The sequence below is a fragment of the Solanum stenotomum genome, chromosome 12 (assembly GCF_019186545.1).
Source record: "Solanum stenotomum isolate F172 chromosome 12, ASM1918654v1, whole genome shotgun sequence".
NCBI lineage: Eukaryota > Viridiplantae > Streptophyta > Magnoliopsida > Solanales > Solanaceae > Solanum > Solanum stenotomum.
The window spans coordinates 43,214,124-43,228,700 of NC_064293.1; the positions used below are offsets into that span (position 1 = coordinate 43,214,124).

Genomic DNA, 14,577 nt, shown 5'->3' on the forward strand with positions numbered 1-14,577 from the left:
TTCAAGAATTGAAGTAAATGTTGGTCTGAATTGACGCAGTGCATATTTAGAGCGGAAGTTATATTACAAGTTTCCATAGTCAAGAACATGATCTGTGTTACCTTTTCCTTCATTAAATTTCAAGAATTTCTTGAAATCCTCGGAGGAGAGAGAGTGATTTGAGAGTAAATGCGATATGAAGATAAATAGACGATAGTACATTCTCTCTTTTTCTTGATACACGAATATGCAAGAATCCGCCTTTTCCTCTCAAGGGAGAGAGAGAGTTTAGGAAGCCAACTAGAAGCTTAAGTGAATCTGAAATTAAATGAATAATTTTTTCCCAAATCCCTTTAACCCTAATCGTTCTTCAGCCTCAAATTGATTATGGAAGCTTTAATCGAAGTAAGTTTCTTCTTTCGGATCTTTCATCTTCTCCATTATGCCCAAAATATTAATCGAAGTCGAAATTCGTGAAGCTTGAAGCAGAATGTGAAAGCTTTAATCCAGTAATTTCTTCTTTCGGTCTTTCATCTTTCTCATTATTTGATTTCGTGTAATCCGTATTTCTGTGTTCTTAAAGTTCTATTTGACTGAATTTGTTTATGGTATTTCTTTCATCTGATTTGAGCTTTTTCAATGTATTTAGAGTTTATCTATGCATTTGAGATTTCTCTGTTTTGGTAGTTAATTGAGTAGTGCAGAAATAACTGAAACAAATAATGACTTTAAAGTCTGCTTGCTGCAGAAGGAGAGCATTTTATCCTAATCTAAATCTTTTTGGGGCTTGTTTGTAAAGCAGTTGCATAAATTCCTATTTTCCCTTTTGATTTCTGTTAAACAAAAGTATACTGCATATTCTACAATTGAACTAGTTGCGATGGAACTTGTTAATATCAGGGTGATGGTGAATTGTGTAGCAACTTGTTAAATGTTAACATGCGGGCTATGTGTTTTGTGTTGGTAAGACAGTACTTAAGTCTAACATTTGTGTCTAGAGAAACACAACCAACAAATTGCTTCTTAAAAGTTAAGTAACTTAGGAACCAAAAAATTGTTAAGTGTGAGGGTGGTTGGTATAAGTTTGTCTCGGTTACAAGAATCCTTGGTCATGTTATACAAGATTTTACTTTTGTTTGACATATCTCAGTTTAATGCTTTCACAAAGCTTTTGAAGATGTTTGAACTTAAGCAGCAAAGAAAAAGAAATTGCAAGAAAAGAGAAGTTCTAAACCAATCAGTTTTTTTTTTACTCAAACTCTAGGGTACACTTATTAGTTATGTTATCAAATACTTGAAGAGGATCTTGTGCATAAAGTCCCTTTTGTTTCGATTTGTTTGTCTTGCTTTCTTTTTTAGTCCGTTTAAGAAAATGTCTTCTTTGACCCTAGGTTTTTGTCTTAGAGTGAACTGAACCAGAAGCCTGGAGACTTCTGGCCTTGAAGTTCTCAGGGATTTAGTTCTCTATTGTCCTCATCAAGTAAATTTTATTGCTCAAGGTGTTTAGATGTGTTGCTTCCACCTCTAACTTCTGTATGGACATCAAGCACTTCANATTTCTTTCATCTGATTTGAGCTTTTTCAATGTATTTAGAGTTTATCTATGCATTTGAGATTTCTCTGTTTTGGTAGTTAATTGAGTAGTGCAGAAATAACTGAAACAAATAATGACTTTAAAGTCTGCTTGCTGCAGAAGGAGAGCATTTTATCCTAATCTACATCTTAGCCAAAGCATTGAACTTATCTCTATCCATTTGGGTTGTTGGGTGCTGTTGAAGGGTTGTCTTACTTGTTGTTGTTGGCCATTTTGGTTGTCTTTGGGTTGCAGTTCTTGGAACAAGGTTCCATTCCTGGGCCACTCCTACTGATCATTGCTTTTGCTAAGATATTATTGGTCTGAGACGTGTTGAGACACAGATTTAGGATTTCAAGCTTTATGGGTTTAAGCCATGACATTATCTCTATCCATTAAATTATTTCACCTTATGTGTGATCTTAGTTTCTAACTTGTACACCTACTCATGTGTGGTTTATTCTTCATATTTGTGATGTAGATGCATTTTAAGAAAGGCTCGTCAGTACGACATAGAGTAGGAGAGTTTACTAACTTGTACACCTACTCATGTTGTCCTTTTGTTATGTTATAAACTGGATGTATTTTGAATATAGTGACCTTTTATTCTGGTATATTCCTATATATTGCATCTAAATTGGATCTTGCCTCTTTTTGGATTAGGATTCCTTGCATGTTTCATTTGATATTGATATGCATAGCCCTGCAAATTTCAATTTTTATCTTTGGTGATTCATTAGCTGTCATTTTATCCTCTTTTAAGTAATTTTCTTGATGTAGTCTTTGAGCTCAATTGTTGAAGTGGAGACTAATCAAGCCAGGAAAGTAAAGAAAAGAAGAGGTGAGTATTAGAGAAAGGGTTTTGCATCTGAGGATTTTTTATTTCTTCAAGTTATGATTTGCTGGATTTAAAGTAGGAATTTGACTTGTACACTTTCTGCTTATTTGGTTTTAGCTTTTGCAGAGTGCACCTCAAAGCCATGTAATGCCTGTACGCTTTTCTGTAGCTAAGAGTTTGCCAAAGAATTTTTTTACTGTGTTTTCTGCTTAATATTAAAATGTGAAAATTATGAATCAGCATTGTATATGTTGCAGGCCTTTTCGGTTCATGGAATTTCAAGGAGTAATCTCAAGAGAGTCATTTTTATTTCTAGAAATGAAGAGATTCTGTTAATGTGATGACAGTTTGCTATGTAAGTGGTTCTTCATAACTCGGTAAATCTTTTCATTTTTTAGTCTGCTAACGATATTATTTGAAGTTCTTTATAACAGTTTGCGATGTTTCTTTAGTACGTGATATTGTGTGCACTCTCTCAACAAACTGTAGTACATTCTCTCTTTTTCTTGATACACAAGTATGCAAGAATTTGCCTTTTCCTCTCAAGGGAGAGAGAGAGTTTGAATGGAAGTTTAGGAAGCCAACTAGAAGCTTAAGTTAATCTCAAATTAAATGAATAATTTTTCAAACTCATAATTTTATATTAATCCAATTTCACAACAATATTAAAGCATTTATTGGTTGCTAATCGAACTTGCACTTAAATACTATATATAAGCAGATTTCTAAATTCAATGAAGTTAGTCCAGTTATATTACAGTTTTCCAGAAAAAGACTTGAAACTTTAAAACTGAGCAGGGTCGAACACAAAACGTCAAGTAACATTACCTTTGTTTCTTATAGTCAAGCATCTTAAGTTCCTTTTCTATTTTACATGGCATATCTGTCTCAGTGTTCCTTGTTCAAGAACTAATTAAGAGAAAAGAATCTGGCTTGGTAAATAGATGTAACTCATACACTTGCATCTTTCCATAGTTCCGTTAAATGATCTTGTAGTGCATATTTTGCACCTTCCAATTGTATCATATGTTAACAACACAGTTCTGAAAATATGGGAATATTCATATACTGTGCATATTATATCTTTAATATCTTGCCTTCACTCTCAAATACTGATTTCCTACGTTTTTTAGGCTGGTCGACCAATCCTGTGCGTACAGGCAGAAGGGACAGTAAGGAGTCAATCTTTGATAAGGCGATGGCTGAAATTCCACAATCAAATGGGAATATCATTGAAACTCTTAGACTATTTTCGCTCAGAGGATTTGATGAGAGGGAAACAGTGGCCCTCCTTGGTAATCTTTCTAATCCCGCTACTTTAGTCTTCATTCACTGCACCTTTTTTGGAATATACATATTCTGAAATTCAATTATTTTTTGTTCTTTTATCATTTGAAGGAGCACATAATATTGGGAGGATTGGTTGTCAATTTATTCGGCCCAGGCTCAGTAATTTCACGGGGACAGGTTTACCTGATCCAACAATTCCTCCAGACTTTGTTGAAGAGTTGAGGCAGAAGTGTCCAGACGACAACAACACCATCAGCAATATGTTGAATGATGAAGATACAGATACAGCTAGGGGTCTGAGTGTATCAATTGGGACATCATTAGATAATCACTACTACAAGACTTTGATGAGAGGAAGAGGGCCTCTGTTTGCTGATCAACAGTTGATGGCTTATGAAAAGACTGCTACAGCAGTGACAGATTACGCTATTGATGATGGGATTATATTTAGGACAGAGTTTGCTCATGCCATGGCTAAACTGTCCAATTTTGGTGTTCTTACTGGATCCGAAGGAGAAGTTCGGTCACATCTAAATTCGTAGATTAGATAAATTCATGACTTTTCCTAGTGCTTGGATCATAGCACACACATGTACAGAGTGAATTGTTTGTTTGGATGAATGGTTAGATCACTATCTGATTTTTCTCATTATTGCATATCTTTTGTATGTACATCAATCAACAAATATGTGTGTCTTGAGGAATTGCACTAAGGTATATCAAGAAAAAGAATAGTTAAAATCAAGAACTTGTCAAGATTTGATCAAAAGTCGATTATATTATATAAAAATAATGCTGTGAGCCCTTTCTTTTCCCCGAAGCAAATACTACAGGAAAACCTAATCTGTTGGTACAAGCTAAGTTGATGCCGCCAAATTGAATAAAAAAGCGTAAAGATTTTCCAGATAGTTGTAAAGATTATTATAAACACGACGACACAATCGGATTTAACAAATATGTATGTATATCAATATAACATGAAACAAGAATATAAAGAAGATCATACTTATTTGTTGTTGCTTTGTTGTAGAGCGTTAATTCAATGAATTGAAATCAGATCTGAGGAGGATAGGAATTGAAAAGAGATGGCTGAAGTTGTTCTTCTTCATCTATCTCAATTCCCTATGCTTCTCAGATATGGTATCAATCCTTGAAATTATTTTTCGTTTCTCTACGTATCAAATTTACCTAACATTGAAATTCTTGATACATCCCGTAAGTCCCTCAGATGTGGCTTCAAATAGCGAAATTCTTCCCATATACCTTATCCCCTCTTTTGACCATCTCTATTTATAATACTGCAACAAAACCTATAAAAAAAACTATTTTAATTTGGTTTCCTATTCCTATTTAACTAGGAATCCCACTTTTTCTTGCCAAAAATATTTAAAAACATAAAGACTTTTAAAAATATGCGGGAATATATATTTACAATTAACTTATGTTACAAACTACAGGACGTATTTAGTATTATTTATAAACAAAATTAACTATAGGATACTTTAAAAAAAAAACTATAGGATACTTTAAATTTATACTCTTTTTAATTTATCTTTTACTAGTAAAATTATCCGCGCTTCATGCAAGAATTTAATATCACAGAATTTATAAAATAATACTTAACACCTACAAAATTACATAGTAACAAACATTAAAAATGTAAAGGATATGAAAATTATTACATATTATCATTTATCCTCGATAACATAAACATAAATTAATGACTGTAAAAATACATATCAGGATCTGTAACACAAGCAATAGTGTCAGTGATTCACTCAACAGGAGTAAAGTACACAAATATTTAATTGTGAAAAAAAAGAAGAATAGGTTCATAATTTTCGTTGTTTTAAATTGAGAGGAAATCCCTCTATTTATAGACAACAAAGGGTAGTGTGAACAAATGTTTATTGTGCTTTATTCGAAATGTTACAACTATTTGGAAAAGTTGCAACCCTTCGAAAAGGTCACAACCTTTCATAAAAGTCACAACTTTTCACAAAAATCGCAACTCTTCACCGAAGTCGCAACTGTTTATAAATGTCACAACTTTTCATGAAAGAGGAATGTTAGTTTTGAAAATAAATAAATTAAAAGGAAATTCTGGTTTGTGATGGCGCCACTTAAGCGGGCCTAAGATTTTCTTTTATATATGATACATGAATATGATTTCTATTTTTTTTCAAATTTAATTTTCCTTACATAATTTATCTTACATTTCTTTACTTCTCATTTTTCAAACTTTACTTCATTTGCTTTCATGTAATTTCTCAACATCCTAATATTAGAAGGAATAATTCATTTACAAACTTGGCGTTTAATAAGTCGTCATTAAAGTTGATTTTCTTTGTTGTATGAGATTATAGACAAATTTGTAGTGATGTGTGAATTAAATATTGATTACTCTTTATCGAACATTTGAATTACATATTTTATGAAATTATGATTGTAATTATATGTATTTTGGTCTGCATTTTATACAGTCGTTTGTTGCTAGTATGCGTTAACCATGATTTCTATTTACCACAAACAATGTAATTCTTTGATTTCGTGAGACTCTTGCTCAGTAAATGAATCGATTATTCAGATGGTTATATTATTATTGTAGGTTCTTCATTTTTATTACATCAATGTGATTTGCCACGTGAATTAGCAATAAAACTTTTTCATACATTTGTAATTTGTGGTCTAATTAGACAGCATCGATCTTGCTTCTAGGAGTTGCTAAGAGAAAAATTCGAGAAAAACAATCGATTGTACGGGAAATATGGGAAATTACTTGTTCTATTTTATTTGGTCTAAAATAAGGAATTCAGTAGCTGATCAAATTGCCTGATTTTTTATTTTTATTATTGGAATAGTGAGAAAACCTTTTCATATATATAGAAAATATGGAGATGTTATATTCCACACATACAAAGGACAATGATGATAAGAACATTTCCAAGTTGCAACCAAGGAAGATTTGATTTTGAACTTGAAATCACAAAAAAAAAAAAAGATATATGTAAAAAGAGATAGGTACTTGATATATATATGGAAGTGAATGGACAAAAAAAAGAAAATAATTTACATGGAAACAAAAAATCTGAATTGTCTGCCCTAAGGAAAGGTCTCCAAATGCAAGCAAAACGGCTACAAGTAGCAGCCAATATAAATTCAGAATGACAACAAAACAAATAAAACACTGACCCAAAATGAAATTAACCAACCATTTTCACTCATTCCTTACCCCTTTTGGGATGAGATAAGACTATTCTCATTCTGACACGTGGCACCCCTTCTTGTGGCTTAATTAACATATCTAATTATTAGCTCACCCACCCCACCCCCAAATAAAAATCTCCCAAATTAATGTCATTAGGACGAAGTTACAATTCTACTTATGGATTCGACAAAATTTAACTATACCAGCTTAGACAAAAATTCCACCAAGTAATTTATTCAGGATCATTAAATTGTGTATTCTAAAATTATAAACTCAAAATTCTAGCTTTACTGTGTATTGTGGTTATTAATTTTTTAAATGTCAAGAAGGACATGATCCAATGGTTACAAATGGACTAAATGAGGGTTGGTTGATTTGTGACCGTTAGATGGGAAAGTTAAGTGAAACCTTATCATTATATATAGAGGGGGAAGACTACAAAGCAATAACCCTCTTGAGTTCAAGGGAAGCAAAGATAAGCACTCAGAAATGGCTTCTTCAGTGATGTCCTCAGCAGCTGTTGCCACCCGCGGCAATGGTGCACAAGCCAGCATGGTTGCACCCTTCACTGGCCTCAAGTCCGCCGCCTCTTTCCCTGTTTCAAGGAAGCAAAACCTTGACATTACCTCCATTGCTAGCAATGGTGGAAGAGTCAGATGCATGCAGGTTTGTACATACTCAAATTAAACAACAAAATTCATTGACCAAAATGTTATGCTCGCTAATTTGTTTGATTTAACTATTTATGTATAGGTGTGGCCACCAATTAACATGAAGAAGTACGAGACTCTCTCATACCTTCCTGATTTATCCGACGAGCAATTGCTCAAGGAAATTGAGTACCTATTGAAAAATGGATGGGTTCCTTGCTTGGAATTCGAGACTGAGGTTAACATTGATCTCCTCTGTTTTTAAAATTTACTAGTTAGTAGTACTAAGTGTTAATATGTTGTGTTGTGGGATATATATGTGCAGCACGGATTTGTGTACCGTGAGAACCACAAGTCACCAGGATACTACGATGGCAGATACTGGACCATGTGGAAGTTGCCCATGTTCGGGTGTACTGATGCAACCCAGGTGTTGGCTGAGGTGCAGGAGGCAAAGAAGGCTTACCCACAGGCATGGGTCCGTATCATTGGATTCGACAACGTTCGTCAAGTGCAGTGCATCAGTTTCATTGCTTACAAGCCCGAAGGCTACTAAGTTCTAAAGATAACTAATTGCCCTATGTCTATATAGGGACAGTTTGTTTGAATTCTCCTTTGGTTTTTCCCTGGAGAAATTGTATTCATTTTCCCTTGTTTTCCTTCTTTCTATCCAGTGTATGATTAATTCGAATTTCAATCAAGTTTACAAGAACTAATAATGACATTTGTTTCTTTACTAATTTGTTTGTGAAAATTGCTTAATTTGTGGTGTATTTCAGTTTTATATATATAGCTACCTAGCACCACAAACCCGGATTTGGCTTTAGATTACTTCACTCCAGCAATACACCATGGCAATGGCCTCATTGTATGCCCTGTTTAGAAATAGACCAATTGTAATTTGTTGCTATTGTAGTTATATATGGATATTATTTTAGTTATACGACTATTTTCAAAAGCGATCGGTAATTTCAAAGTATCAGGCGATTCAGAAACAAGTATAGAATGAACACAAAGAAGAAAACAGTGCAGGGGTCGCAAATTGATTTTCATCTCTAAAAGTTATGACATTATTATTCTTACAAATGAAAAAATTGTCTGTCTAGAATTAGAAAGAATAGCAGGACATTGTTAAGAATATCCATAAGTTTATGAGATTTTGGATGAAATTACTATTTTCTTGTACTTTTCCATGTTGAGGATATTTATTTAAATTATTAACAAAAGGTGAGTAGACAATTTATCTAGTGATATAAATTCTCAAAAATAAAAATTAAAAAAATAGCACGCATTGATTTCAAAGAAGTGTGTATTCGGTACGATTACAACAGCGTATGCAGTAAAGTCCCTCAAGAGGAAATTAAAATTGAGTGGAACAACAAAGATGATGAAGCATTAAAACACCCCTGAAAAATTGTTCGCTGAAGTTATTCTGTTGAAGTCCTTAAACCATGAAAAGTTTATGAAGTGTTTCTCTTATCGGTTTGATCCCAAATCCAAAGCTCTTAACATGATCACGGAGTTATTCCCCTCGGGCAGCTTGAAAAAGTAGTGGTCCAAGTACGATAATGGTGTTGGTGTTGATTTGGCGAGTATCAAGAATTGGGGTGGCTGATTCTTGAAGGTTTAAACTTTCTTCAATGCCAGAGCCCTAAGATCATCCATTGGGACATCAAGTGCGACAATGTGTTCGTTCAGAGCGGTGGGAAGCGAGTTACGATTGGAGATTTTGGGTTGGCAGAAGAACTTCACTTGCTAATGTTCTTGAACTATCACTATACATTTCATAACACCTGCACAATCAGCATAGCTGAATATCATTCAACAATGGAGAAAATAAGGTGACTAAGAGAGTGACTTAAATATCACATTAGGATGTGATGTAACCCAGCCTACTAGTACTTTGATTGTGGAATGACATAAATAAGCTTCAAACAATAACATTTACCACGGCCCCCACCCCACCCTTACCAAGGAGGATGCTAAATTTTCATTTGTGAGCAATAACCAAACTTTGCGAGCTTATGAACATGATTCTAATTCTCCAGCTCATTGATCTACTTTTAATTCTACATGAAGAAAGCTATTTACTCCAAAAGTACAGCTTCTTTTTTCACTTGTCTACCTACGTTTACAATTTAGCTCTGCTAACTATGCAATGAAAAGTACAAGTAATGCATATTAGATACTTTTAAGTTTGATTGCAAAAAAGACGTACATTCATCAAATAAACATGTCTAACAATAATGACAATAGTTTCAACTTCCAAACTTATGATATAAGAGGATAAATCATAATCATCATGAACAGCTGCAAATTACTATCATTCAGACAAATCCATGATATTGTAGCGCAAAGAAGACACACAACATGTCAAATTGTTAGCTTTCTACTTTTTCCTGATTGATTTATATGGTCATCCATCGATCTTTTTAAAGGGACACAAATTTATTAGTGTTTCCCGTTGTGCATTTATATCCAACGCAGTGAAGTTCGGCTAATTGTAACTTTCCTACTAAATCCATACTTAATTCATTTGAGTCCCATTAGCCAAAAGTCAGTCTGTATTACAGATTTTAAGTATGTATAAAAATGTCGATCAATCAGCATCTAAACTTGAACTCTACTTCAAATTATTCAATCACCCAATCAGTTCCAATAACAATCTTATCTAATAATTCAGTTCCAAGAACAAACTTCTCTGAACAATAAATATTAAAAATACTCAATGCTAAAAGAAACTGAAGTTAGCGTCATCCTGTATGTGGTAATATATCGTATTGATAATGTTCTAAAAAAACATGTTATTTGATGGGTGTTAGTTAATGGAAAAAAATTCGACTAACCAGAATATCAAGGAGCATTTGAATTGCCGCGTTGCTTTTCGATTTCTTGCTTTTGTTTCTCAGCAAGTTTATCCAAAGAAGCTTGCAGAGCATCTCGATAGTACAAATACACTATAATGAATCTTACAAAAGCAATTTCAAACGAACTTAGAACACTTTCTACTGCAATGCACAATAAGAATAAAGATAGAACGAAACCACAAAAAAAAACGACTTCTCTTTTTCCACTTTGCCGCTTAATGAAAGAGCTCCATGTGGGAGAATGGGAGAACCTACATACTTGTTCCATTCAGTTTAATCAGCATTCATGCTTTAAAAGAGGTAGCCGTTAATTTCAAAACAAAACAGTATAAAGCAAAGAAAATAGATAAATTAGAATATAGCAACACTATAAAAAGCAATTTATTCTTCCCTGGAACTTCTCCTAACAAAATGTAATCAACAGGTATTGGCAACATAACACAAATAAATTTGACATTTCCGAAAAAAAAAACAAAACAAGAACAATGTAGGAACTACTGGGTAATTAACTATAGCATACACAATTGAGTTCACAGAAAAAAAAAATTAAAATCTGAAAGCACCCCTAATTATAGAAAAAAAATAAAATTAAGATGTAACCTGTATTAGATATCTGCAAATTAGTGAGTGGAAGAGAGAAATAATGCACAACAACACTTTGGCCAATTAGCGCTGTAGGAAGGGAAGAGGAATTGGAAAATAGTGTTTGGCAATTGCGGGTTGAAAAATGGGTCAAAATGGCAATTGCGGGTAGAGAAGATGGGCCATAAATGGGTTACAAAATATGGGCTCAACATATTTTCTGGGCAGCCAATTTTCAAGGCATTTTCCTTTGTGGGAAATAATTTCTTTGGACTTCTGAATATGAGTTGAAGTAATAATTCTAATAATGAAATTAAAACAATGATGATAATGGTGTTAATTATATTTAAAATGATAACCAAATGGAGCAATATGGATAATCAATGCAACTGTAGAGTAAAAATAAAAAAATAGCGCTACCATATACTACAAATAGTAAAAATTATAATAATGATTCAAAATAAATTATTAATGATAATGGAGGGACAAAATTGAATGTTAATAACTTCTTATAATTGCTTAAAGGGAATACAAGATGGGGAAATAATGTGTTATTATTATTGATGTATGCAGGGTATATAAAGAATATGTACAAGTTTTGTATCAATAAAGAATGGTCAATTTGTATGATGTAGTTTGATTGGTCATAGAGTATTAAGAAAAAATTAATGTAATAAGTAGCCGTTCACTCATTAATTAAACTAAGAATAGCAATCGCATATATAAACGGTGTATATCTATTCATATATTGATTAGAAAAAGTGAATAATAAACTTGTCCGACTATTTTTGTAACTTGTAAGGATCCCTATTTCTTATGTAAGAAATTGAGGAAGATTTTGCATTGTTCCAAAAATACTCATAAAAAAAATAAAATTTTAATATAAGAGTACACTTTTATGAACTTTTTATCAAATAAATGAAATCCAATATTAGCAAAACATTGATATTATCACTAAATATTTTGTTAAATAAGAAAATATGTCATTTTATTTTTAAACAAACTAAAAAGCAAAGTAAACCATATAAATTAGAAAATTAGAAAAAAGGGATTAATGAGTATATAACAGAAATTTGTATGGCTTAAGTCATCAGGTAATCATCCATTATTAGCTCTTTGTTTGTCTTATATGCTAAATGTATATATATAAATTATGTAGCATAATGACTACATTTGGCATCATCTTTAGACAATTCACTGAAATATCTCAAACCATTTTTATTGTGAGATTTGAACAAACTATCAAGTACCAAAAATCCCAAACAATATAGTCAAATCTTTTCAAGTGAAGAAATTATTAGGACACATACCTCTATGAATTTTTTCATCAAATTCAGTTAATGTGTTCTTTTTTAACACAAAAATCAAAGTTCCAGTGGGTAATTCTTTTTTAACTGTATTTTTAATAAAAATGTCCCATTCATTAGTTTGGGAACTTTAAGATAAGGAGTGTGTAATTTCAGAGGCTATTAATTTTGAAATGTCAAGAGCCACATAATCCAATGGTTATGGTTGCTCTTAGATGAGGTTATTGCTTGGTTGTATCCTTTATGTGAAACCTTATCATCATTATATATACAAGGGGATACTAGAGAGAAATTATTGTCAACAATGGCTTCCTCTATAGTTTCTTCAGCTGCTGTTGCCACTCGCGCCAATGGTGCACAAGCCAGCATGGTTGCCCCCTTCACTGGACTCAAGTCTGCCGCCTCTTTCCCTGTTTCAAGGAAGCAAAACCTTGACATTACCTCCATTGCTAGCAATGGTGGAAGAGTCAGATGCATGCAGGTTTGTATAGTAGTTACCAGTATGTATATATATATATATATACTAATCGAATTAACTTTTAGTATTTGACGATTTAAACTTTCTAAGTCACTAGCTAGTTCCATTTTATGGACAGGTACATGTAATTATCTTTCAGATGATGTGAAATTATATTACATACACATTATTTTAACCACAAAATTCGTTGATGAAAATGTTATACACCATATTAGTGAAGTTAATTTGTTATTATTAATGTATAGGTGTGGCCACCAATTAACATGAAGAAGTACGAGACTCTATCGTACCTTCCTGATTTGTCCGACGAGCAATTGCTCAAGGAAATTGAGTACCTATTGAAAAATGGATGGGTTCCTTGCTTGGAATTCGAGACTGAGGTCAGCATCGATCTCCTCTGTTTTTTAAATTTACTAGCTAGTACTAAATGTTAATAATGTTATGGGATATATATGTGCAGCACGGATTTGTGTACCGTGAGAACCACAAGTCACCAGGATACTACGATGGTAGATACTGGACCATGTGGAAGTTGCCCATGTTTGGGTGCACTGATGCAACCCAGGTCTTGGCTGAGGTGCAGGAAGCAAAGAAGGCTTACCCACAGGCATGGGTCCGTATCATTGGATTCGACAACGTTCGTCAAGTGCAGTGCATCAGTTTCATTGCTTACAAGCCCGAAGGCTTCTAAAATGCCAAGTTTTAATTAATGTAATGTATAACTGACCCTAAGTATTTAGGGGAAGCTTGTTTGAATCCTCCTTAAGTTTTTCCCTGGAGAAACTGTATTATTTTACGTTGTTGTTTCCCTTCCATCTTTCGAATTAATGGCATTTGTTTTAATACTAATCTGCTTCTGAAACTTGTAATGTATGTATATCAGCTATAATTTATCCAAGTAGTATCTTCCATTCTCAATGCAATTGCCTTGCATAAGCTCAATAAACACGTACACCAATCCCTCCTCCGCTGGATTCCTCTAGCTAAACTTGAACAAATTTTCCCTTCAGATTATGAAATGGATATATGCTTAACAAACGTCTCCTTCTGTTGGAAAATGTTGTACTTGTCTTTTTTCTTTTGGGTATAGTTTATATACAACATCCAAGTAGTGTGAAATGGATATATATAGAAGACTTATTTGATTGATTGATGACTTGAGTTGCCTAATAACAAATTCTTAGGTGAGTAAATCGTTGATTTGAAATCGATCTCTCTACCCTGAACGGATAGGAATTATGACTTCCAATGGTCCAGAAACCAAAGTTTGCACTGAGGGTATACTTGGAATTGAGATTTGCACTGGTCCAGAAACCAAAGTTCCCAGTGATATATATGCAAGCTCTAAAATCACATCGTTGGAATGAAAATCAGTTAAAAAAAAGAAATTCAATTAGAGTTAAGTTGCCCATGAGCTTCGTAGCATAGGTAAAATGGGAGTTGGAAGTAACCTGCAATAATCAGTGAAATGACATTAATACATTAAATCCTTCATATGTAATTATACTTTCCAGTTTAATAACACTCTATGAACTAAGAACTATCAGAAATGGGCTCATCAAACTTTTGTACTGTGTATTTCATAGAATAAGTAACCAATAAGGTGTGTAACTATACATAAGTGGGGTTTGGAGAAAATGATGCATACACAATTTTATCCTTATCTTGTGAAGGTAGAGATATTGTTCTTGATGGACCTAAAGCAAGATAGCTATTAAATGTATTGATAATAATTATCTGAGAAAAGCCATAACTGACATTGGATTATTTCAACCAAATAGAAGTTTCTACCGTACTATTCCCCC

General features: G+C 33.2%; 2 protein-coding genes and 1 long non-coding RNA gene across 7 annotated transcripts in view; 2 read left to right on the top strand and 1 right to left on the bottom strand.

Moving 5' to 3' along the window:
* Nucleotides 1-1,646: 1,646 nt before the first annotated feature.
* Nucleotides 1,647-4,222, top strand: LOC125847450 (putative Peroxidase 48). The gene is made up of 6 exons (XM_049527068.1): nucleotides 1,647-1,745; nucleotides 1,808-1,873; nucleotides 2,333-2,393; nucleotides 2,508-2,543; nucleotides 3,524-3,685; nucleotides 3,789-4,222. The coding sequence occupies exons 1-6, from the start codon at nucleotides 1,647-1,649 to the stop codon at nucleotides 4,220-4,222; spliced, it is 858 nt and encodes a 285-aa protein (XP_049383025.1).
* A 3,110-nt stretch (nucleotides 4,223-7,332) lies between these two features.
* The window catches only part of LOC125846863 (ribulose bisphosphate carboxylase small subunit, chloroplastic 3), an 8,686-nt gene continuing 1,441 nt past the window's right edge, over nucleotides 7,333-14,577 (top strand). The window contains exons 1-4 of one of the 5 annotated variants that reach the window (XM_049526546.1): nucleotides 7,333-7,554; nucleotides 7,642-7,776; nucleotides 7,864-7,968; nucleotides 13,338-13,621. In XM_049526546.1, coding sequence (XP_049382503.1) covers nucleotides 7,378-7,554; nucleotides 7,642-7,776; nucleotides 7,864-7,968; nucleotides 13,338-13,463 — 543 coding nt within the window. In that variant the 5' untranslated portion in view covers nucleotides 7,333-7,377 and the 3' untranslated portion in view covers nucleotides 13,464-13,621. Of the gene's footprint in view, nucleotides 7,555-7,641; nucleotides 7,777-7,863; nucleotides 7,969-12,523; nucleotides 12,776-13,017; nucleotides 13,153-13,232; nucleotides 13,622-14,577 lie in introns of those variants that run through there. The other 4 variants (XM_049526543.1, XM_049526542.1, XM_049526541.1 and 1 more) reach the window with 4 other exon arrangements.
* On the bottom strand, nucleotides 9,241-10,482 carry LOC125846868 (uncharacterized). Its single transcript, XR_007444412.1, has 2 exons — nucleotides 10,385-10,482; nucleotides 9,241-9,331 (listed from the first exon to the last, which is right to left on the bottom strand). It is a non-coding gene; the product is annotated as an uncharacterized LOC125846868 (long non-coding RNA).